Here is a 27,303-nt window from a genome sequence, read left to right on the forward strand (position 1 = left end):
TTTGTTAGGTTTACAACCCTATATAATAGAGGGAGAAGGACATACTATGGGAGTCCACGCTAATGAATAATCGCTACTAAGATGTGGACACTATTCAAAGTCCTTAGGATTGATAACGCTAAATTTTAATGTCTAGTAGGAGTGGCTTAAGAAGTAATATAATCTCTAAACCTATGACATGAACCTAAGTGATCCAGGTGGATATTGGTGGCCACCCACCAAGTCCACTTAGACCCTGATCATTGTTTCTTTCAACTTTTCAGTTTCCTTAATTGTAGCACAATTTACTATTTTTAGCAATTTTTCAGGTCCTGAACTGTCGGAGCCATTTTGAGGCCATAAACGATGTTTTTTAGGAAAAGTGGGAGCAACATGGGCCCATGGACTGATGTTGCTCTTCCAAAAGTTGTAGTTCTCAGATATATCTTTCTAACGAGATATTGAACACGCCAAACGAAGATCATACGCCAAAGTTGTGCCTCGGGAAGTTGATGTACCAATTTACCCAAACGGGGCCCACAGTTTAGCGTTTCATCTTCTAGGGTTAGGTTTTTGGATGTTTAGGGTTTTCCATTGTTTCTAAACAATAAATAGGCCTTCTAGCCTCATTGTAACACATTTTAGAGGCATCTAGCCACCACATCTCTTCTCAGAGATAAGCTACCATCACCCTAACTGTTTATTTCCATTTTTTGTTTCTAGGCATATCTCAGTATTTCACATTAATGAAATGAAGTATTATTTCTGCTGCATCTTTGTCTTTATGGTTATCTCTGTAATTTGTTACATTCTTGTTTAAATCTGAATCAGTGGTATGAGAGTAGTCTACTTTTTTTTCTCTTTTCTTCTTTGCATGTCCCCAACAAGGTCAGGATATAAGGAGTTAGGGCTTGAACTGGTCAAACCTTTGCAAGACCAGCCTCGCAAAACCCAATGGCCTCCCATGGCAGATGAAAAGAAAGACAAGGGGGCAGGAGATCCTATTAAAATCTTGCTCGAAGAATCCCTCGAGTGACAAAGGAACGTGATGATGGACAACTTAGCCCAGATCCTTCAGCGGCAACCCAGGGGCGACGCATCGGCTTCCCACAGCTACTCTAGAAATGCCACACCATTTAAGGCACAAGTTAATTTTGAAATCCCCATATCTGAGGGTGAGGTAGATGCAAATTCCATCAATAAATGGTTAAAGCTACTAGAGGGTTATTTTTCTGTTCATGATTTTTCTAATCGGGAAAAGATTATTTTTGCTCTGCTCAAAGCAGCCCCCCACGTCAAGAACTGGTGGGAAACCTACTTCGAGCAGAAGGATGAAAGTAGTGACTCACTATTTTCAGCCGCACCCACGTGGAATTCATTCTGGAATGCCATCAAGGAGTACTACTACCCTGTCAGAAGCTATGAGGATCAATACATAAAGTTGACCACGCTGCGACAGGGAAGGGACCAAGATGTGTCGAAGTTTACCAATATTTTCCATACCCTTCGTACAAAGTTGGGTATCGAGGATTCAAAGCATATTTGATACTCAAATACCATGGCTGCCTGCACAAGTACATCGAGGAAGAAATAGAATTCCTGAACATCTCCTCGCTCGGCACGGCATACCTATATTCCGTCAAGGTTGAGAAAAAGTTTAAATAGAAGAAGCAAGACTTTGGATCTGCAATTCAAAGCAAGGGAAAGGTGTCCCCAAAATTCATAACAAAGGACAAAGCCAAGGTGGGGTGGCCCAAGACAACCTACCAAAGCTACAAGAAAAGGACATCGCCGCGAAGCCGAAAAAGGACATGGGAAAATGGTGTGAGTTCCATAAGAGCTCCACTCACAACACAAGTGAGTGTCGGACCAAGCAATTACTGGTGGTTGAGCTAAAGGCTTCAGAATCAGATGCATGTTCTGACTCTGAGTCAGAACCTGACAAGGGGAATTACAAAGGGAAGCAAATTATCAATGCAGAGCCCAATGGCACCGTTGCCACCATGAAGATCCAGAAGGAGGAACCCGAAGATCCAAAGGAGGAGGAGCATCTCTTCCACTCGTAGATGTGGGTAAAGGGATCCCCACTACAGTTCATTATCGACAGCAAGATCTAAAAGAACCTCATTTCGGTAGAGGTCATGAAGTGGCTGGGCTTATCGACCATAGCACATCCACAACTGTACACTGTCGGGTGGCTTCACCAAGGATGAGATCTTCGCATGAGCTAGCAGTATCACCTTCCATACAACATCAAACCCTTCACGAATGAGGTATTGTGTGACATTGCTCCCCTTGAAGTTTGTGATGTATTATTAGGACAACAATATTTGTGGAAGCGACATGCTGTGTATGAATCAAGGCCCCATGTTGTTATTATTACTTTGGGAAATAAGTTGTATAGTATACCAGAGGTAGCACCACCTATCACCATCTCTTTGGTTACTGCAAAACAATGTAGTAAGCTCATTTCCAAAACTGGGAAATTTGTTTTCCTCATCATATGCCCTGAAGGAAAGAAGAACGCAGTGGCCACGACCTCCAAACAGGGCCCCTCCACATGACAACTACAGATGGACAAGGTCATGGAGGAGTACGAGGACATCTTCACCTCCCCCGCGGGGGTTCCTCTACACTGTAAGGTCAAGCACTCCATCGATCTGACCCCAGGTGCACCACTACCCAATGGACCAATCTATCGGCACTCCGTTTTGGAGAATGATGAAGTCAAGAAGTAGATTCAGGAGCTGCTATAGAAAGGTCACATTCCTCTGAGTTCATCGCCTTGTGGGAGCCCGATTGTGTTGGTATAGAAGAAGGATGGGACTTGGAGACTCTGTATTGACTATCGGGCGGTGAGCAAGATCACTGTCCGTAATAGGTACCCAATCCCATGGATTGATGAACTCCTGGACCAACTGAAGGGTGAAAAATATTTCAGCAAGATCGATTTCAACTCAGGATATCAACAGGTACCAATCAAACCCTCTGATGTGTGGAAGACTGCCTTCAAAGCCAAGGAGGGCCATTCCTTTCGGATTGATGAATGTTCCTGCAACCTTCATGGGGCTAATGGATGACATCTTGCGGCCATTCACCAACTCATTTCTAGTGGTATACTTAGATGACATCCTAATCTTTAGCCAAAGTTGGGAAGAGCAACTCCACCACATCTGACAGGTTCTCCAAACACTACGGCATCACAAGTTATGCACCAATTTGGAGAAATGCACTTTTGACATGACCCAAGTTAAGTATCTAGGACACATCATTGATGAATAAGGGTTGCATGTGGATCCAGCCAAGATCCAAGTCGTTCGGTATTGGCCTTCTCCATCCACTCTAATGGAGCTCTGCAGCTTTCTAGGTCTTGTCAACTTCTACCGCAGGTTCGTGTTGGGATTTTCTCATATCACTTGGCCCTTGAGTCAAGTCACTAAGGGAGGACCGAAAGCAAAATTCTTTTGGTCTAGATCTCAACAGAAGGCATTCACAGAGTTGAAAGATTACCTCTCCTTGGCACGAGTGCTCACATTGCCAGACTTGAAACAACCATTTGAGGTTGAGATAGATGCCTCTGACTATGCTATTGTGGCAGTCCTTACTCAGCATGGGCATCCAGTGGCATATCACAGTGAGACACTTTCAAACACAGTCTGGAAGTATCCCACTTATGAAAAAGAGATGTATTCCACTATGCAAGCCTACCAACAATGGAAACATTACATTTCCGGAAATGAAATGATCATCCACACAGACCACCGACCCCTCTAGTTCATACAGACCTAAGGGAAGTTGTAGAATGATCGCCATCAGAAGTGGTCCACATACCTACAACAGTTCCATTTGAATATCAATTATAAGAATGGCAACACCAATAATGTTGCAGATTTACTCTGTCGACCACTGATCATGTCATTAACCACCGTGCTAAAATCTTATGGGCACGAGACTTCTGAGTGGCCACCTCTCTACAAAAGCAACCCAGAATTTGGCCACACATACCAGACACTCTTGGAGGGTCAGAATGTTCCAAATTTTCACCTTTAGGATGCCATGTTATGCCACCTGGGTCACCTTTGTGTTCCTTCAAGCAAGTGTGCGAAGATGATTTGGGAAGCACACTATAGTCGGGCTACTGGGCATTTCGGGGTTGAGAAAATGGTGGTAGTATTGCAAAAGTATTTCTATTGGCTGAATCTTCGACAGGATGTTGGGAAGTACATCAGATCATGCACTACCTGCGCCATTTCTAAATCAATAGTCAAGAAGCAAGGCCTATATACCCTGCTACCTACCCCTAGTCGACCTTGGGAATCCATCTCCATGGATTACATGTCAAGCCTTCCTTCCACTAAGCATGGAAACGATTGTGTTTTTGTGCTCCGTGACAGGTTCTCAAATATGGCCATTATGGTGGCCTACAAGAAGAATATCACAGGAGAAGCCACTACTAAACTCTTCTTTGAATGAGTGTGGGTACACTTTGGGATCCCACAGTCTATCATCTCAGATCAGGACAGCAAGTTCCTCAGTACATTTTGGTCCAGTCTCTGGTCAATGCTAGGCACCAAACTCACTAAGTCCACAACTTTCCATCCTCAAATTGATGGCCAGACAAAGGTTGTCAACAGGATGAATGTACACATTTTGTGCATGTACAACTCAAAGCATCCACACATATGGTAGGAGAGCCTCCCCTGTGTTCAGCACAGCTACAACCAAGCTCTCCACAGAGCTCTCCACAGCTCGACCAGACACAGCCCTTTTTAGGTGGGCTTGGGATTCCAGCGACTATGTCCCATTAATGTGGCCATGCCATTTGCAGCTACTCATGTTGATTCGGTTCATGTCCAGACTGAAACAGATAAGGAAAACAACTTCATTAAGAACATACAACACATTCGACAACAATTCCATGAAATTCTGGAGAGATCAAATGCCAAGTACAATCAGCTACATTATCAACATTAGGTGCCACAAGAGTTTCAGGTGGATGAGAAAGTCTGTTGCATTTGTAAAAGGAACACCTTACAGGAGCTTATCGGAAACTCGGACCACTCTGATATGATCCTTACACCATTACCAAGGCTATGGGAGACAATGCATTTGAGCTCAGCATTCCCCCATTCCTTGGCCTACACCGAGTGTTCAATGTGGACCGCCTTCTGCCTTACATTTTACCATTACTAGAGACATCCGACATTGTAGAATAACTCACACCCATAGAGTTAAATCCAGATTGCATGGAACAAGTTGCAACTGATCGGATCATGGACACAGAGATCAAGCACACTCGCCAACAGAACATCCAACTGTATTGAGTTGTCAAAGCAGACCAACTCCTTCACCAGGGCATGTGGCTCACCAGGGACCAAGTTCAGCAGAAGTTTCCTCATCTCATGGAGGAACTCAATGCAATGGGGACCATTGCTTCCTAACCAGGGAGGAATGATCCAGGTGGATATTGGTGGCCACTCGCCAAGTCCACTTGGACCCCCACCATTGTTTCTTTCAGCTTTTCAGTTTCCTTAATTATAGCAAAATTTACTATTTTTAGTAGTTTTTCACATCCTGAACTTCCAGAGCCGTTTTGAGGTCCTAAACGACGCTTTTTTGGGAAAACTGGGAGAAACATGGGTCCATAGACCAATTTTTCTCTTCCCAAAGTTGTAATTCTCAGATAGATCTTTCTAACAAGATATTGTATGCATCAAAAAGAGATCATATGCCAAAGTTACAACCCAGGGAAGTTGCTGTACCAATTTACCCAAATGGGGCCCAATGTTTGGAGTTTCATCTTCTAGGGTTAGGTTTTTGGATGTTTATGGTTTTCCATTCTTTCTCAACAATAAATAGGCCTCTGAGCCTCATTGTAACATATTTTAGAGGCATGTAGCCACCACATCTCTTCTCAAAGATAACCTACCATCGCCCTAGTCGTTTATTTCCATTTTCTGATTCTAAGCATATCTCAGTATTTCACATTAATGAAATGAAGTACTATTTCCACTGCATCTTTGTCTTTATGGTTATCTTTGTAATTTGTTGCGTTCTTATTTAAATCCAGATCACTAAGTAAGGAGGTTGTTGTCTCTTCTTAGGCTTTAAGTACAAGAAAAGAGATATTGGGGACATATTAAAAGTTGCTAGGAGAAGCAAAGGAGTTGTTGAGTAAATCATGCTCACTAATAAAGAGTGTGAATAATAGAGATTGGGGTTGAAGTATGCAGTGGTATGAAGGATATCATCAGTGTGAGTAGTTGTTTGGACATATATCATGAATGAGCCTAATATTTTTCTACTGAGGCAAACGAAAATCAGAAGATAACTAATCAAGAGGACTAAAAGTACTAAACAAAAAGCATTGCTAACAAATAATTCTAGACTTATCTCTGTAATGTTTTGGGAATATTGTATATATGAAGAATAGAATGAAAATCCATCATCAAAATATCTATTTTTGGCTCTCTTCTTATTTGATGGTTCATAAGGTCACCTACAAGTGACTGATTCTTACCATTCGTTTTAAGAACATAATTCCTTTGGTAATCACTCATATGATAATCATTCCTTTGAGAACACCTGTTTTGATAATGACCATATACTTAGCAACAAAAACATCGAACATTTGTTATGTCCTAGTCTTTGAGAAGGTCTTAGAGTAGTTCTTCAACTAGGTGTGCTATGTGTACTTCTTTGAAATATTCAAAATTTTCTCCTACCTTTGATGTTCTTTGAATAGGCTACAAAATCTTGAGAATATTCATATAGATTTAAAATGTTGCCTCTATATAGGAGCATTTCTTATTCTCGAGTGCAAGCATCCCATATCTTGTAAAAGGATGCTGCATTTTCTATGCCTACTACAAAGGGATCACAAGATTAGGCAAACCACCCATTTCCACAACTACTAATTCTTTTTAGAATACTTATTCTTCAACAACCTTGAGTTTATCTCTTACTTGAGATATTATTAAGAAGTATGATTCTTTTTCATCTTGACATCACAAATCTAACCCCTTAGATTTATAGATTGATTGATATTGTTTATCATGTATAATCCAATGCGGGCATCATACATATGATTGGAGGATTTGAGATCAGTAATATAAGGAATCAAGTGATCCCTAATATATTCCACAATGATGCTCATAGCCAAGGTGTCATCCTCATGTCCCTTCTTGATCAATTTGAATAGTAACTTTTCCCGAGGCAATACCTAAGACTTTATTCATTGCAACAACTAGGTCTATGAGTTTATATTCAGATGAATGTTCTAATAAATTTTCCTAAAATTACATTTTTTACACTATATCTATTACACAAATGCCTCATTTACTAATAATTACCTAGATATCTAAATATATATCTATCTTCTCAAGTGGGTTGGGGTAAGACCCTAGAATAATCTTTTGTTTATTGAAAGTAATCCATTTTACTATAAATCCTCTAACAATAATTGATGTGGGAAAGCCTACTACACATGACCTTAAATTCTTATCATTCCTTTCGATTACACTATTGTTAGAGTGATGGATTCATTGACATTTTAAATTAAAGGCACAGAAGGTTACATTGATGATTTACAATAAAAATAAGAACTTAATATCATTTACTCTTCTTAAATCATTGAACCTCCCTATCACAACACGTCGAAAACCATAACATTAGGATGGTTTAGGATATGCTAGTTTTGCATTGCCATGGAATACTTACACTATCACACTATATATTAGTTTAATTTTCCATGATATGGTGTTATATCATGTAGTTTCTCTTGACTATGTAAAGTAAATTGGGGTTACTAGTTTACATTTCCATGATACGTAATTCTAGTATGTATCTCCTCTTGATCATGTCAGTAAAGTGAGACTACGAGTTTTCTTTTCCCTTATATGGAATTCAAGGATATACGTCTTGTCGACCATGTATATTAAATTTGGGGTCACACTACTAGCGTGTTCATTTTTTCTCAATATGATGTAGGTGCCAATTCATACACCTTTTAGAATTGATGAATATTTTCATTCTGCTACCAGTTTCCAAAATTAAATACTTCTTATCCCGGAAATGATGTATTAAAATAAGGCCCTCTCGAGAAACTGTGCATGCTTGCATTAACCTTGAAAAACCTATCATATAAGAAAACCACAACAAGCTTCCTATAATAGATATGGCCATGTCAAAGCTCAATTTATCCCTTCTTATCATTCTAAATACCACATCTACTTTCTGCATGCTTCACATCCTCCTCCAGTGTTTGAGTTATCTACCATTCGCCTTATTTCTACCTGGTCGACTTCACCATTGACTTCGATGTTTTTGGCAATTCTAAACATGATTTACCTTTCAAAACTATGTTATTGGGCGGTGTCGATTATGATGGTGTTGCTAGTTTTTTAGCTCATGTGAATATGTCAATCTCATTTTTTTTAATAGTAACCATTGGGATGCTTTAAAAGTCACAATGGAAACAAAATAAACTTAAAAAATCAAATGGAAACAAAATAAAGCATCCTAGGTATCTTTTAGCCCATCTAATAGTTCATGAACTACTTGTACTAGTGGTCCCTCACAAAGCCTCAAAATTTCAACTCCATATACTCATAACCATAGAGATGTGATGCCCGTGGCTTCACTATCCAATACTGCAACGAATATAGATTGTTTTTTGGAAGATGGGTTTTTAGGTCATAATGTTGTGTCATCTATATCTAAATATTATATTCATTTTATTGATGCCATGGATACAAAAGGCTAGTATATGGCTATTAACAAAGGTTTTCACTTTTGTTGTTTAGCTACATTTGGTCCAATGGAAATAAATTTGTATGGAGATGCTTCCTCTAACGGAAATTACATTTTAATGTTGGACATGAGAAGAACATGGTGTTTTGGAACATGGAGTCTCAAAGCTTAAGGTCCCATTGAAAAGAAATTATTTTATATCACTCATGTGTGTTGAAACTGTATGTTGACAAACCGGGATACATATATTGATGTTATAATTAAATTTCGGGATGTAGAGAATCTAATGATACATATTATGTACCTATTTTAATCATACCATAACTATAACATCTCCTTATTTATTTCTAAATAATGCATTATAATGGGAGAGTGGCATCCCTTAAATGTTAGTGAGGGTGAGTGCTCAACATTTTTCAATGGTTTTATGAGTCAAGTGTGATTTCAACCGCATCTCGGTAGGTATCTTACTCTGGGACGTGAAAATGTCATCTAAATATTCATTGTCAAAATAGGAACTCAATCTTCTTCTATACCAAGTCATACAAATATCACACGTTTTTATGGATCATGCACTTCGTTCTTGTAGATGTAATAAGAAGCTACATATGTATTGGTCAGGATTTACTAAGAGTGTGGAACCTTTTCTCTCGAGGTGAAAATTTAATAACACTCTTGCATTTTGGAAAAAATGTTGGAAGTACAAGTTGGATAGATATTTTGAAAAAATATTATGTGGAGAATGGTGACTATTTGATTTCGATCAGTCTAGTTAATGATATTCTTGGTTTACATTGACAAATACCAGGTTTGATTTTGAGTGGATAGTTCCTCCTGAGGAGAAAATAAATTGTTTTTTTTATGTAGAAGATAAAACCTAGAAATTCAACAACACGGAGTAACAACATACACAATAACAATAGAGTAAAACAGAGTAACAACATGTCGTAAAACAAAGTAAAATAGAGTAAAATGATGGATGCACTTTAAAGCTATAAATTGGAGCATGAAAACAATGTACTTTATATTAAGATTTTGTGGATGGAGAAAATGATTACAATCTAAAACTAAGACTTCAACTCATTCGTTCTTATGAAAAATAGAAATTTTACACACTATCACTGCTCTCTCTGTTGTGTTGTAAGAGACTGTATCAACCTATAAAATTTCTCTCCCATTTCCTCTTCTTCTAGTCAACAGATCTTCAATCCCTTATAAATATGTCGTTTCTCTTCATTGTCCAAAAGAATTTTCCTAATATGTTGATATAGAAATATTGATACTTCATATGACTTGTGTGATGGAAATAATTTTTTCACAACCGGACAAAAACATAAAGGAAATTTATTGAGGTGAATCACATAAATTGGTTTTCTGTCATTTCATTTACTCCATACTAACAACCTAACTTAATATTCACCAACTCTATGTCTTCGAGCATGCAAAAAATCAACTTGACATTCCTTCAGCGAATACACAAAATCTACTTCGTGCTGCCAAAGATAGCTTGCCCATCTACTTGTCAACTTTCTACGAATGGTTGTTGTCAGTAGTTTAATGAGGTGGTTGGGAGTAATTTTGCAAGAATCCAACTTAATCACAACTACTAATATCCCCATACCTAAACAATCTCTCAGATGGACAAAATTATATCCTGCCAATGGCTTTGCGAAGATGTTTGCAAATTTCTCCTATGATGTGGAGTGTTGCAAAATATTTTCTCCATTAATAATAAACCCTCTAATAAAATTATACTTAGTGTCAATGCATTTCCTCCTTTTATGGAAAACAAAATTCTTGGACAACGTAATTGCAAAATTATTGTTAGAGTAAATTGTTGTCATTCCTTCTTTTTCCTACCATTTATCCTTCAAAATCGTTCTCATGCAAACTGGTCAACATGCTATAGTTGTACTAGTGACATATTCAGCTTTTGTTATCAAGAGTGACCCTATTGGCTATTTCTTGGAATACCCTGAAAATGATCCCAAGCCCATGTGAAATACATAGCGTGACAAGTTCTATAGTCAACACTTCTTGCCCAATCACTATTGGTGTAATGATCCAGCTTAAAATCACTTACTAAAGTGTATAAAACACCATATTCCTTTGTCCTCTTGACATACCATAGTATTTTTTTGGCTACTTTCCAATGTGTCCCCTTTGTTGTCTCCATGAATCTTGACACCAATATCACTACATATATTATATCAAGCCTATTTGTTATTAAATACATCAAACTACCTACTATAATTTTTTATAATTTTGGATTTACATTGTTGTTACACTATCCCTTTTTGTTACGACCTTCTTTTTTGTTACAATCTTCTTTTCTTAATTTCAACCCCATGATAGTTCGAGTTGGCATACATTTGTTGCCATGCATATTAAACCTCTTCAAAATGTATGGGGAATACTTTGCTTGATAAATAAAGATCCCATTTTATGTTTTCTTTACTTCTGTGGCAAAAAAATACCTTAACAACCCAAAATTTATCATTTCAAACTCACTTTTCATGACTTCTTTGAAATAAAAAATTAGGAGGTAATTATTCTAACTGAAAAATAAAATCATCTACATGTATAAAAACAATAAGAAATGTACCATCACTCTCTTTTATGTAGAGAGTAGGCTCACCATCACATCTGTAAAAGCAATTGTCTAATAAGTATTCATCTATCATGTTGTACGATGAACATTGTACTTGCTTCAACCCATAAATAGTTTTCTTTAGTCTATACACTTTATCTTTGTGACCTTGCACCTCACAACCCAATGGATTCTCCACATATACTTCCTCTTCCAACACTCAATTCAATAATTTTGAACACATATATTCCGTACACCTTCTATCTATGTTGTGCAACTATTGATAGCACTGTATGTAGTGTCTCCATTCTTGCAATTGGCACAAATGTATCTACATGATATCTTCTATAATTTTTCTTCTATCCTCTAACAACCAACCTTTCTTTATGTATTTCTATATTTCCTTCAACATTATTTCTAGTCTTACAGACCCATTTGAAACCCATGACTTCTTTTTCTTTCAAAAGGTCCACTAACTCCCATGTGTCATTCCTTTTTATTTCTCTCATTTCTTGATTCATTGTTTCAACCCTTTTTTCTTTCGTAACAACATCTTCAAAATGAATTAGATCATCTACATGAGAAAATAGTGCAAATAGATAATTCAAAACTTCAGTACTGTCAACTTCATTTTTCTCATAAATTTCACTTAAATTTCTAATTTTTTGTCTTCTCTTGCTTGGAAAAGATGGACCTGACATCTCAATTGATCTTGTTCTTGGAGAAGAAGTTGTTGTGAGTCTCTCTAGTGCACTTGGAGTAGTATTTTCTTGATTATGTGACATTGTCCTATTGCTTGTTAATGGTGTCACTTGGTGACTAGTTTGTTGATATTGAATTGGTGTAGGAGGAGTCACCAAAGAGGAATTACTTGTTTTTTTCAATTCCTCTTTTCCTTCTTGTCATGTACTTGTTGTTTCATAGATTTTCTTCTCCAATCTTCCATCTCGTGCTTCCTCTTCTATGAACTACATATCTATGTTGATTATGACCTTCTTTGTTAATGGATTGTAGTGTTTGTAATCCTTGTATTCATCCCTATATCCAAAAAATATGCATTTCTACCCATTTTTGTCAAAATTCATCCTGAATTCATTGAGTACATGCACATAAGCCACACATCCAAGAAATCTCATGTGACAGACATTATGCTTCTTGCCACTCAATACTTCTTCAGGAAGCATATTCTTTACACTTTTAGTTGTTCACCTATTTATAACATATGTTGTGGAAGCATCAAATTCATCCCAATAATCATTTTCCAAATTCTTTGGCTTTAACATAATCAAAATATCCATTTGTAGGTCTCCTCTTATTTGATGGTTCATAAGGTCACCTACAAGTGCCTTATTCTTACCATTCGTTTTTTGAACATAATTCCTTTGGTAATCACTCGTATGATAATCATTCCTTTGAGAACACCTGTTTTGATAATGAACATATACTAAGAAAGAAAAACATCGAACATTTATTATGTCCTGGTCTTTGAGGAGGTGTTGGAGTAGTTGTTCAACTAGATCTGCTATGTGTACTTCTTTGAAATATTCAAAATTTTCTCCTACCTTTGATGTTCTTTGAATAGGCTACAAAATCTTGAGAATATTCATCTAGATTTAAAATGTTGCCTCTATATAGGAGAATTTCTTATTCTTGAGTGCAAGTATCCCATATCTTGTAAAAGGAAGGTATATTTTCTATGCCCACTACAAAGGGATCACAAGATTAGGCAAACCACCCATTTCCACAACTACTAATTCTTTTTAGAATACTTATTCCTCAATAGCCTTGAGTCAATCTCTTACTTGAGATATTATTAAGAAGTATGATTCTTTTTTATCTTGACATCACAAATCTAACCCCTTAGATTTTTAGATTGATTTATTGTTGATCATGTACAGTCCAATCACAGCATCATACATCTGATTGAATGATTTGAGATCAACAATATAAGGGATCAAATGATCCCCAATATATTCCACAATGATGCTGATAGCCAAGATGTCATACTCATGTCCCTTCATGATCAATTTGAATAGTAACTTTTCCCAAGACAATACCTAAGACTTTATACCTTACAACAACTAGGTCTATGAGTTTCTATTCAGATGAATGTTCCAATAACTTTTCCTAAAATCACAATTTTTACATTATATATATTACACATATATGCATCATTTACTAATAATTACCTAGATATCTAAATATCTATTTATCTTCTCAAGTGGATTAGGGTAAGACCCTAGAATAATCTTTTGTTTATTGAAAGTAACCAATTCATTTTACTATAAACCCTCTATTAATAATTGATCTGGGAAAGCTTACTACACATCACCTTAAATTCTTATCATTCCTTTCGATTACACTATTGTTAGAGTGATGGATTCATTGACATTTTCAATTAAAGGGATGGAAGGTTACATTGATGATTCACAATAAAAATAAGAACTTAATATCATTTACTCTTCATAAATCACTGAACCTCCCTACCACAACACATCAAGAACCATAACAATAAGATGGTTTAGGATATGGTAGTTTTACATTGCCGTGGAATACATACACTATCACACTATGTATCAGTTTACTCTTCCATGATATGGTGTTATATCATTAGTTTCTCTTGACTATGTAAAGTAAATTGGGATTACTAGTTTACGTTTCCATGATACATAATTGTAGTATGTATCCCCTCTTGATGATGTGAGTAAATTGGCTACTAGTTTTCTTGTCCCTTATATGGTATTCAATGATGTATGTCTTCTTGACCATGTATATTAAGTTGGAGTCACACTACTAGCATGTCCATTTTTTCTCAATACAATATAGGTGTCAATTCATACACCTTTTAGAACTTCTGAATATTTTCATTCTGCTACTAGTTTTCAAAATTAAGTACTTCTTATCCAAGAAATGATGTATTAAAATAACGCCCTCTCTAGATATTGTGCATGCTTACATTAACCTTGAAAAATATATGATATAATAAAACCACAACAAGCTTCCTATAATAGGTATGCCCCTGCCAGATATCAAGTTATCCCTTATTATCATTCTAAATACCACATCTATTTTCTACATGCTTCACATCCTCCTCCAGTGTTTATCATTCACCTTATTTCTACCTGGTCAACTTCACATTGGCTTAGATATTTTTGGTAATTCTAAATGTGATTTACCTTTCACAACTATGTTACTAGAAGGAGTCCATTATGATGGTGTTGCTAGTTTTTTAGCTTATGTGAATATGTCAATCTCATTTTTTTTAATAGCAACCATTAGGATTCTTTAAAAGTCACAATGGAAAGAAAATAAACTATATAAATCAAATAGAAACATAATAAATCATCCTAGGTATCTTTTAGCCCATCTAATAGTTCATGAACTACTTGTACTAGTGGTCTCTCCCAAGGCCTCGAAAATTCAACTCCATATACTCATAACCATAGAGATGTGATGCCCATAGTTTTTGCATCACAACACCAAATACTTTGGGGTATTCATCACTATAGCCAACAAATATGCATTTCTCCCACTTTTTTGTCCAAATTCATCTTGAATTAATTGAGGACATGCACATAAACCACACATCCAAGCAATCTGATGTGAGAGACATTATGCTTCCTACCACTCAATGCTTCTTCAGGAATCATATTCTTCACACTTTTAGTTGGGCACCTATTTATAGCGTATGTTGTGGAAGTGACGAATTCATCCCCATAATCATTTGCTAGATTCTTTTCCTTTAACGTACCCCTTGCGATTTGCAAAATCGTTTTATTTTTCTTTTCTGCAACACTACTTTGTTCATGTGTATACATTGTAAATTGTTTTCGAATATTGTGCTCCATGCAAAATTGAAGGAAGTCATTTTACATGTATTTTCTACCTCTCTGAATCATTAAGACATTGATGTAGTGTCAACTTTTCTTCTCAACAAATGCTTTGTATTAGCGGAAGATCTCAAACACTTTACTCTTATACCTCAAGAAGCAGACCCATGTCTTCACTATATAATCATCTACGAATGCCAAAATAATAGCTGCCACCAATTGATGGTGTCTATATTGTTCTACATAAATATGAATGGGCAACCACTAAGGGTGTCTTTGCACTTGTTTGCTTTCCTGCAAGGAATGCTTCTCTATGTTGTTTTCCCAAGATGTATCCTTCACGAAAAGTGTTAAGATATTCTACGAGTGACAATCCCTTCATGATGGATTTCCTATGCAAGAAAATTATACCTCCAAAATTAAGATGACCAAACATGCCACAACTAGTTTTCATCCTTAACCTCTTCTTGAAAATTTGTTTATGTAAAAGTAGCTATCGTTTTTTCATCTTGGCAATCCCTTGATAGTTGTGCTTGTCCACCTTCTTCATTCAAATATCGTTTTATCTTAGGGGGAAACATTCTATTGCTTGTCATTTCCACTTTTACAATCAACTGCTTCCTTGGAAATTTATCCAAAATTGTGCATTCACCAATTTTTAAACAAACATTTTAGCCCTTTTGCATAATTTGTCCAATGGTTATGAAATTTTGATTCAAACTAAGGACACAATATAAATCTGAAATATTTTCTTCTCCCATTTCTGCATTAGAATGCTCACTCTTTCTTTTCCAATAACAAACACTTTATTATTAGTCCCTAATGTCACTTCAGATTTCACAATTTCATCTAGATTGGAAAACATTTCTATTTTCCCTGTCATGTAGATGTTACACCCAAAATATAAATCCATACATCTTTTTTCTTGTCCTGTACAATGCTAAAAACATTTTTCTTGGTTTTGATTTTCCTTTGGGAAATTTTCATTTGGCTTCTTACTAAGATCATATTGTTTCTTCCTACGTTCATTTGCATAATGACAATATTTATTACACTAATGGCATTGCCTTCAGCTTGATTTTGGCTTGAACCTTGATTTGTATTATTGCTTCCTCTTCCACCTGAGCTTGAAGGGATTCCTCTTCCACCTCTATGTGGACTTCTTCCTCTTCCTCTACCTCTACCATGACTTATGGAAACTTGTGTCTTGAAGACATGGTTCAATGAATTATTTGATGTTTTATTCAGCCTATTATCATGAGAAGTCACTTGTGCTTGAAGGTCAAGCACTCAAAATTGTGAGAGATATTTTGTCCCTTCTGTGGCCACAAAAATAGGGTCAAAACGTGATGGAAAACAGCTTTAAATTTTCTCAACTACCCTCCTATCTTCAACTATCTCACCATGAGACCTAACTTGACTAACTAGTCCAATTACTTGTGTGAAAAATGAGTATATATTCTGAAACTCATTATACAAATTGTCTCAAAGCATCTACTTAGCATTTGCAGCTTTGCTATCCTCACTTTTGTCATGACTTGATAGGTTGTATGAAGAATATCTCATGTTTGTTTAGACTTTGTTGTAGGTACAATCCTTGGAAATATGCTCTCATGCACAACTTGAAATAAGTAGAAGAGGGTTTTTGAATCTTTCTTCCTATTGTCTCTCAACAAATATTTTTCTTCTTGTAACAAAACATTGTATGTTGTTGCATCTCTTGGTTATGGGAATGCATTCTTCATCAATTCTCAAATATCAGAAAACAAGGCCTTCATTGTAATAACCCAATACTCATAATATTTTCCATTGAACTCATGTATTTGTGGATTGTTGAAACTTGTGCTTAATGTTTCAGCCATATTTAACTAGTCAACAAAAAAACTTCTTATATTTAACTGTTAAAGAAAAAAACTTCTTAAACTTGGCTGCTACCATTGCTTGTTTTTTTGTGTAAAAAGTAAAACCTAGAAATTTAACAACATACACAATAACAATAACAATAGAGTAAAACAGAACACCGTGTAAAACAAAGTAAAATAAGGTAAAAGAGAAGATGCACTTTAAAGCTAAAAATTACATCGTGCAAACAAAATACTTTATATTAATGTTTTATAGAGGGCATCTTGTAAAAGCGATCTCTCCTATTATCCCCTCTTGTGGTTTGCGAAACCACAATCCCATGTAAATACCTTTCTACTATGCTCCTCTTCACTATCCAAAAGACTTTTCTGCTGATACAAATTGTGATACTTCTTATCACTTCTGGGACACACTTAACCTTTTCATGACAGGACAAAAACATGAAGACAAGTTATGGCGGTGAGTCAGATAAATTAATGTTTTGTGTTAAATTTTTCATGACACCACAAAAATATAAGTACAAGTTACGGTTGTGAGTCATATAAATTAATTTTTTTGGTAGTTTTATTTTAATGATCAGTAACACTTTAATAATCACTAACTCTACGTACTCACACCTGCAAAAGATTAACTTAACATCCCTTCAACCTATACTTACTGTAAAAAACAACTGGTTGACGTGCTTGCGTACTTTTTGAGAATAACTGCTCTCAATCGTTTAAAGACGTGGTTGGGAGTTATTTTCGAAAATAAACAACATTGACGGGATGAATATTGATTCTTAGTACGAAAGAATAATTTAAAATTTCCCTTTATTTAACATCATTATTTGCAAAGCTGTTACTAAATTACAGGTTGATACTCTGATGCGGGATTAGGGTTTCTATGCAAAGCTGGCAGGCTCACCAACTTCATTCCATCAGTTAGAAGTTGCATTGCAGGCTTGCTTACTATCGAAGATTTTCTATATCTAGATCTCTTACAATACTCGTGATTTTTTCAATAGTCTACTCCCTTCTGGGACCATTCTAGCTCACGTTGAGAGGCTAAAGGATTAATTATTTTCTATGTCCAGATCTCTTACAATACTGATGATTTTAGAAGAGTCTACTCCCCTGTTGGACTATTATTTTCCCTATATCGTATAATAATTATAATAATATAATATTAATGAACGGATTTCTGTTTTAAAAACAATGTCTTTAATATAATTTTAGATTTCGGCTATATATTTCTAATAAACAAAATCTGTTCTACTTAAACTTTAATATAGTTTACCATTCAAATTTAAAGGTTCGTACCATATTACTGGCTTTTTTGGTATAAAAGAAATGTTTTCGTCAATCTTTTTTCTAGAGTATTGGAGCATTTCATTTGATTAAACATTTGAAGATATTTATGGAATTATATATATGTTATTTTATTTCAATTATTAAGTGAGTTTTAAATAAGTTTTTGATTTTATTTTAGTTATTAATTAGGTTGATTCTATATTATATATAAAAATAATATTTATTTATCTATATCTATTATATTTACTAATATAATTGTTCTAATTATTGTGACTATATTTAAATATAATTGTGCTAATTAGGGTGACCATATTTAAATATAATAATGTAATGTAGTTTGCTCACTTAATCATTTATATATATATATATATATAGATATATATCCTTGCATGTAGTTAAATGATGCACAGATGTGATATCTGCATGTGAATCTGGTAATTATTTTGACAGTAATATTAACATATATATTCTCCATGTCATGGGGCAGGTACATCATTACATAGTTCTGGGCAGCAGGGGGAAAATGCTCAGCCAAAAGAAAAATTAAGATGGATTCCAAAACCAGAACAGATCCGGATACTGGAAGCTATGTTCAATTCCGGTATTGTCAAACCGCCAAGGGAACAAATAAAAACCATCAGAGCTCTGCTAGAGCAGTTTGGAGAAGTTCAGGATACCAACGTATTTTACTGGTTCCAGAACAGAAAATCCAAAATAAAACGAAGACAACGGCAACTGCAGGCTGCACAAAGATACAATTCTAGCACTGAGACTGGGACCCCATCTTCTAGTTTATCTATGTCAACACCATCAACGTCTGATCCGTCTGATCCGTCTGAACCTATGACAGACCTTTCTAATAGTCCTCCGGAAAATGCGATAAAAAATAACATTGAAGGTCAATACTACTCGTCTGCTGTGCTAGATTCTTCATTTGCCGGACAGCAATATAACGGGCAGGTAGTGTACGATGAAATAAGTAATTATAATGACCTTGTTAACGTGCAAGCAATAGGAGAGGAAGTAGCAGAAGGCGCCCAAAGATTTTTGAATCAAGGTACATATTGCTCTAAAAGTACCTATATTACAATATTAGCATGTAGTAATTGAAGATGAAGCTGCCGATACGCATGGACAGTCCCGCATTGCCGTTTTAAATAAATATTTGTCTTGGCCATTTCTAATATTAAATTTGCTGTGCAGGAAAAGAAAACGTACAGGATTCAATCGTTAATTCCAACCCATATGTAATAACTGTTTTCATCGATGATCGTCCGATTGTTGTCCCTAAGGGGTCGATAAACTACAGCGCTTTCTTCGGGGACAATCTTCTGTTTGATTCCTCTGGCAGGTTGGTGCTTGTAAATGAATGGGGAGTCATCCAGGAAGGTCTGGAGCACGGAGCCAAGTATTTTCTGGTATGCCATATATATTATTGCTACTTATTAACAGGTTGAGCTGTAGTAATTTTCAGAACATTAAATGTACAAACATTGTCGATTCTAAGCTGCATCGTGCGTGTACATTTCTTTTTATTTTTGCAGATATGAAGGCTTTGGTTTCAAGGGACTTGTTAAAGTTTGCTCGGACTAAGCCATCTTTACATCTTGAGATTTGATACACTGCACGGCCAACATATTTCGTAGCTTCATATATAACATATAATTTTAACATGTGTGAAAAAAATAGCCTTTTTTGTTCATGGGTGAAAACCTAATGATTTAGATAGTACCCTCAAATTCCACCGGTCTTTCTTATTTTCTTTGTACGCAACGGTATTACGCGGATTGATTTATACATTATAATTCTAATTAGTAATTCTTAGTGAAAGTGCAAAAAAGTAAATTGATCACAAGATTAATGTTTTAAATTTAAAATTGTTGAGTAAAGTAAGAATATGATGATCATATGAAAGAAAGTTTAGAAATTTTAGCTTTGCTAGGATGGAGTGATGTTTTAGAAAGCATGTCATACCGACAATAAATGACTAACAATAAATGACTAGATATGTTATGGTAAAACATATTATATGATAAATTTTTGTATTTCATGTGGTATAATTTAGGAAAAATTTCCATAGATTTTTTGGTTTCGTTTGCGTCATACTTATTGTTAATGTGTGTGTGACTTGTTGATTTAGAGATTGTCCTGTATCTGCATAAGCACCATTGTGTTATATGCCTTTATTTATCTAATTTTTTGGTGTGACATGTTATGGAGGGAAATAACTTTTTTTTATTGTCATGGCATTTGATAGGGCAGTAAGCTTATATTGCACTGTGTAAATGTTTCATTTTGTGTGATTCATGTTATGGAGGGAAATAACTTTTTTTATTGTCATGGCATTTGATAGGGCAGTAAACTTATATTGCACTGTGTAAATGTTTCATTTTGTGTGATTTGTATTTTTTTTTTTTGTGAAAGTGTCACATATAAATTTGCTAAAGTCTCTTTTTTGACCAAACATATCTCTTTTGTTTAATTTCGTTGCATGTGATACATTGTAATTTTTCCTACTGATCAAAAAAAATTTCTTTGGAAACAAAAGTGATGTTATTGTACTTGTATTTTGAAATTTAAACTATATAAAATAAGAAGAAAGAAAAGAAAACACAAGTGATGTCATTGTACTTGTATTTTCAAATTCAAACTATATAAAATAAGAGGAAAGGAAAGAACACTTAGCCTCAATGCTCTCTCATGCTATGCATTTATAACTATGTAATGCTGCTTGTCACATCATTAATTTTTCATCTTGTATGTAACATATGTTATAATAGGAATTCTATGGTTGATTAAACAAATTTGAGTGTGTGAAAGATTAACTATTAATAACTAAAAGCGATCATGGTTGAGTATGATGGTTGAATTTCTCTCATTAGAGATTATAATGATTACCTATGGTCAATGATGGGTTGCTCTCTTAAACCATGTAGACAACATTGATCATTGTTAATGATGGTTGACTAATTTCTATTATGTTTAAGTACCACTAATTATGCTTGAAATAGTTAACCTTAATTGGTTATGCCTATTTCCCTAATTTACTTTCATAAATTATAACTTAATATTTTCAATATAGTGCTTCCTACTAAACTTGTAAAATGTCATTTATGTGCACAAATAGATGTGATGTCACACAAATTATATGAAAATATTATTAAGTTAACTATTCAAAGAAAGGTAGGGCTAAGTCCTCCATATTGCTTATTAAGAAATTTAGTAATTAGGATCCAAAAATATAAACTAATAAAGTAAAGAAAGTATGAAACCAACTCCAATCTAACAATCCAAATTGTAGAAATGAATTAATCTTAGGAACTTGGACTACTCAAGCTTATAATAAACAAATATCATGTTATGAGGTGGGTATGCCATGCAATTGTAGAAATGCAGGGCTATCACAATGGTTCTTTTGAAACTGAAGTAAGTGAACACAACTCATTTAAAATCACTTGATTAATAAAGTATTTTCTAGTGCCTCACATGTAGAAAAGTAGGTTGTATTATCTTTAGCCTACTTAGTAAGGTGGTTCAATGACATGCAACAATAATACTTAGTCTTTACTATTTTAAGAGTTAAAATTGAAATAAAAGAAAATGATCAAGAACTAAAACAATGTTTTCCATGCATGTTTTATTTATTATGCATGCATTAGAGTCTTTCAAGTAGATAGACTCCCAATATTTTACCTAATCTTTCAATAAACATGCTTAAAAAAAATCTTAACTTGTTTATGAATAACAATTAAACTATGATAATTAACTAAGTAAATAAGCCTATAATTTAAAAAATGAATTATGAATATAAGCAAAGAAAGCCAAATAATTAGTATATAAACAAAATAATTAAAATCACATGAAAACATATTTAAGATTGAACAAGAAACTATGAATATGCAAAAAAAAATAACATGGAAAAATATACTAACTTCCACAACTCTTCATAATAAGAATTTAAAAGCTCACAAATTGGGTCCCTTCAATTCATTAGCTTTCACCATTAAGACTATGAAGTAATAAAACTCAAAGAAATTACATGTATTAATAAAAGTGAAGGTTAAAGAAAAGTTTGAATGAAGAATTTTCCCAAATTTAAGGATCACCTTAGAAGTCACAATGCTTGAAGTCTAAGTATGTTTTCTAAACTACACAATATTTCCATATCTATATATATATATATATATATATATATATATATATATATAACCAACTCCTAATAATCATTTTCTTATCCAACTAATTTATTTTAACATTCACCTTTCTATAACTAGAATTCCTCAATAACTGAAATCAAGGAAAAATCATATTTGGTCTTCTACTTCTCACTAGTGCACTTGATAAGGGTGGTGCACATGTTTTTTCTTCAAACTATGTAGGGAACATGGGAAACAAAAGCCATGTTCCCAAATTTTGTAAATATTTAAACTAATGAGGAATTATTAAAACAAATTATTTCTTGGGAAAAATTGTCAAGTTTTTTATTGGTCAAAATAGAAAAAAATGGTAAGAATGACAAAGACTAAGTTAATTTGGCAAAATTGTAGTCTATTAACACTGAAAAATATTTTCCCAACAAACAGGTTGTAGCATGTGCTCATGGACAAAATTATGATGTTGGTTGATTCTAAGAAACCCATATACATTGTCACTTTGGATTGCTTTCCTTCACTTTTCATCTAAGAATTTACTTTGAGGATTATTTTCATAGCCTTCAAATATTTATTTTATTGATAACAATTGTATGCTTTCTTGAAAACTATCAAATTTTCCTCTTAATACATCTGGTCCTTCTCATTTAAATTTTCTTTTTCTTCAACAAGTTTCATCTTGTACCTAGAAAGTAACTCATTCTTGATCTTAATATATTATTCTAAGACCTTCATTTCTTTAATAGTTCCTTTCATTATTTTTTTTCCTCTTTCTTCTCTAATGTTTCCTTGTTATTATTCATCTGAACGTGTCATCATCTTTTATTTGAGAACTTTTGTTGACTAAGTTAATTTTTAATAAGGACTCTACTTCTTCTAGGAAGATATATTATTATTTTCTTGGCATATCTTGTTTTTCATATTTGCTTCCTTTTATGGTTGCTTCTATTTTTCCTTGACCTTCATTGACCCAATATTATCATAACCTTTTTTTAAATATTAATCTATTTAGAAAGAAGCAATGTTTAGTGAAGAAACTTTTATATTTGGTTTATTTCGAACTTTAGGAAAACTTTGCTCCTTTTGTTGATCAATTTGACTCTCTTTCCATTTTCTATGTAATTTTGCTAGCAAATTGTGACACCCCTCTCCTTTGTTCTTAAAATACATGAGTATTTTTAGGGTATTGTAATTATTTTTTAAACTTAATTGATGTGGTGGATATGATTTGAATTAACTCATCATTGCATTAATTTTTTATATCATGAATATTTTTTTCCTTTTTCAGAAATTATGGAAAAGAGGACATGAGGAATAGATACTTCTTGTTGTTGTAGAAATAAATGTTCAAGTCCATATGGTCAACCTTTTCAACTATTCTCCTAGAAAACTTTCATTCAAAGAAAAACATAATAAAACAAAATATTATTCACATAAAGCCAAAGAAAGATTATACTAAGTAAAAATAGAACCTAGGTGGAGGGAAATGCTAAGTTTGGTAAAAGAGAAGAAAAAAGCACAAAAGTTGAGAAAGTCTTACCTTAAACCCAAAACGAAAGAATGCTTTTTAATAAAAATGGAAAAAAACCTAGGTAATTAAAGGGGTGAATAGCCTTAATGTAAGACTTGCGAAAGAAAAATTTGCTTGGAATACATTCTAAAAGTATCACTAAGGAATCTAGAAGGGGTTGTTATTCCTGAGGGAAGGAAGTCTAGTCTTTGGGGAAGTTGTTGGTGGTGGCTGGTTGGTTGGTAGGAACATGCTCTCTCCCATAGTTTTCCCACCAAGTTATTCTAATCAAATAATTTAATTTTGTTATTAAGTGCATGTGATGTTATCTGAGATCTTCTTTTATTGTTTATGCTCGTGCATATATATATATATATATATATATATATATACATACATACATACATACATACATATATATATATATATATATATATATATATATACATATACATATACATATACATATATATGTATATATATATATATATACCCAGATGCGAGTGAAATTAATGAACTCTAATAATCTCAATGAATGACAGTTAGGTTTGGTATTGCCAGCTGCAGAGCAGCCTGGCTTCACAGGATTTCACCCAGCGCAAGAAGGATAAACATAAGAGGGGCATATTTGGTTGAATCTGTGCATTAATGGTTTGCTCTGTTCAATTTCATGTTGTGGTAGTTATAATCATGGTGCTCTGTATTATTCTCCCCACAATTAGTATTGAGCATTTATGCTCCAGGCTTTGGCTCATTGCGGATCTTGGGGGAAAGCTGGTCTCTGATCATAGAGGCAAGCTTCGTGTTTGCACCCCACTCTCATGTCTATGGTCTTATTATGATAAGGGATTTGATGGGAGGTTAGACTCTTCTATCAGTGGTAAACTTTCTACTGCACCAGAGATTCGAATTGTGCTACCCTTATCATCTTCTCAAGCCTCTCTTGCGCAATCCAAGTGGTGCTCGGTGGTGTATTATTGCCCTCCCGACATTGTCCCTAGTCTTATTGTGCCTCCCCCTCAGCACTTCAATATGGTTCACCAGAGTTCGAGGAATCGTTCCGGCGGACGCTGAGGTAGCCGAAGGCATTTGAAGGATAGCTATCCTGTGGACCCTGCTCTGTCTCCAGTTAGTTTACCCTCCACTCCCGTGAATGTGTCTCCTCCTAGCCTAGCTGGCAAGCCGATTCTGAATAGTGTATTTCAAACCACACATTTCAACTTCCAGAACAATCTCAATAGGCCATTGATCACTTCTCATATCACTATTATCCTATCAGAAGAAGAAAACCATCTTTATCCTCTGGTGTGTGTAGCTTCTAAGCCTTCTCAGAGCAGTGAGCAATTCACGGATGGAGGAAGCTCGGAGAATCAAAACGGAAAGGGGATTGACAAGGGTGACACTCCCAGCGTTACTTTGCCTCTTGAAGACACTCTCCTGGTGGTCAGGGAAGGGAATCCCAAAGCCACTCATCACCCCATGGCAAGCCTAGTAGGCGAGAAGGCTGGAAACGAAGATATGTGGACTGGAATTGCGTGTCCAGTGAAGGAGGTGCCTCCGAGTGAGGACGAGGCTATTTAAGGCCACCTGGATCTTCCTTCTTCTTTTGGTTTTGCTGAAGTCACATATGAACAACTGTAGGCAGTTTTGTTTGTAGTTTTGGTTCAACATCTATAACCAGATGGTTTTGTTTTTCCTTTCGCGCAGTGGCAGTATAAATATTTTCAGGTTAGCCAAGGAAAGTATCTGTCTTGCTTTTGAGTCTCTTCTTATGTTATGCTGGTCTCTCTCTGGTTTCCACATATGCTTTCTAGCTCTCTGTAACTGGTCCTCCTAGGTTCTATCTAAACTGGAGCAGTTTTACTGCGTTGAGTGCTCTCAGGTGCTGATATCTAAGGCCTCAAATCCTTTTAATATTATTTTACTTTTTAGTTGATAGAGTTAGTCTTTGCCAAGCATATCTATATCTATATATATATATATATATATATATATATATATATATATATATATATATATATATATATATATATATATATATATATATAGATATATATATAGTATATATATAAATATATATACTATGGAAAGCATGCATAACATTATATGCTATATTATTGCATAAAGAATATATCAGTTGTAAGTAAGGTTTCAGATTACAATAAAAAGGGGATTATATTAGGGCAAGTGGATGTGTTTGGTGGAGATCTGATAATTAGGTATGGAAGAATATTTATATATCTTATTTATATAATGAACTAAAATGTCCTTTTAGTTAGAGTATTCATATATTAAAAGGATGTAATGAGTAGAATTAAAATTACACAAGAAAACATGGTAAGTTTATATGAAATCTTATTTGAGTACAGATAAATACTGACTATGGTTATGTCAAACAACTATTAAATACTAGAGTAGGGAAACATGGAATAAAAAACAACTTATTAATTGTTGCATGCAAATTGTTTAGGGGATATTTTTCGTATACCCCAATATAAATCTAGTTTTATGATCAAACAATAGTTTAATGATCATTGCTTAGACATGCAAACACATTGACAACAAATCTAGGGGATAGTCATTACGACATCAGGTTTAGTAATTGTAACTATGAAGGGTTTACTATAACAAAGGATGGACTTAAATAAATGTAAGTTAGTTACCTAAATAACTAGTAGAAAAAAGGAGGGTTTATTCCCTTGGAAAGTAAGGACTAGCCAAAGGCTAGGAAAATTAAAATACATAATAAGGATAGAATATAAGGAAATTTTGGAAGTTTTTAAAGGTATATATAATATTGATAGAATATAAGGAATTTTTCGATGTTATGAAACTAGATTACAAAAGGATACAAAAGATAGATAAACGCCTTAGAAATAAGCCTCTTTGAGGGGGCAACTTCCTTTATATTACACAAATGAACAATTCTTAGATGATACAAATTACAAGACATCCTTTCTATATATATGATTCTAAGGGGTCATAATATAATCAGAGCCGACATAACAAAGATAATGTAAGGGCACAATAATAACAATAGTGGGCTTCTATGGGGCACAATAATAACAATATGGGGACTACATGGGCACAACAATATAATAAGGGGGTTGTAATAATAACAATAAGTGGTTACACTAGTAGTATAGGGACCTAACATGCCCCTTTCCTTCAAAAAGTGTTGTCCTCAATGATTGAGTAGTTCTTGATGCTTCTGTATAAAATTCTTGTCCTCCCATGTGGAATCTTCAGCGGGTAAATTCTTCCACTTGATGAGATACTCTGAAATTGATTGATTTCGTAGTTGTTAGGTTCTTGTTTATGTGACTGCTTCCAGTTC

At 34.6% G+C, this 27,303-nt stretch overlaps 1 protein-coding gene across 1 annotated transcript; it reads left to right on the forward strand.

The window, feature by feature from the left end:
* The first annotated feature begins 18,893 nt into the window (after positions 1 to 18,893).
* On the forward strand, positions 18,894 to 24,577 carry LOC149159055 (WUSCHEL-related homeobox 11-like). Its single transcript, XM_089434179.1, has 3 exons — positions 18,894 to 19,362; positions 19,509 to 19,723; positions 24,509 to 24,577. The coding sequence occupies exons 1-3, from the start codon at positions 18,894 to 18,896 to the stop codon at positions 24,575 to 24,577; spliced, it is 753 nt and encodes a 250-aa protein (XP_089290305.1).
* The last annotated feature ends 2,726 nt before the right edge of the window (positions 24,578 to 27,303 follow it).

This window comes from Pinus tabuliformis, chromosome 5_2 (genome assembly GCF_031772625.1).
Source record: "Pinus tabuliformis cultivar Carrire ecotype Pingquan chromosome 5_2, CPIR1, whole genome shotgun sequence".
Lineage (NCBI taxonomy): Eukaryota > Viridiplantae > Streptophyta > Pinopsida > Pinales > Pinaceae > Pinus > Pinus tabuliformis.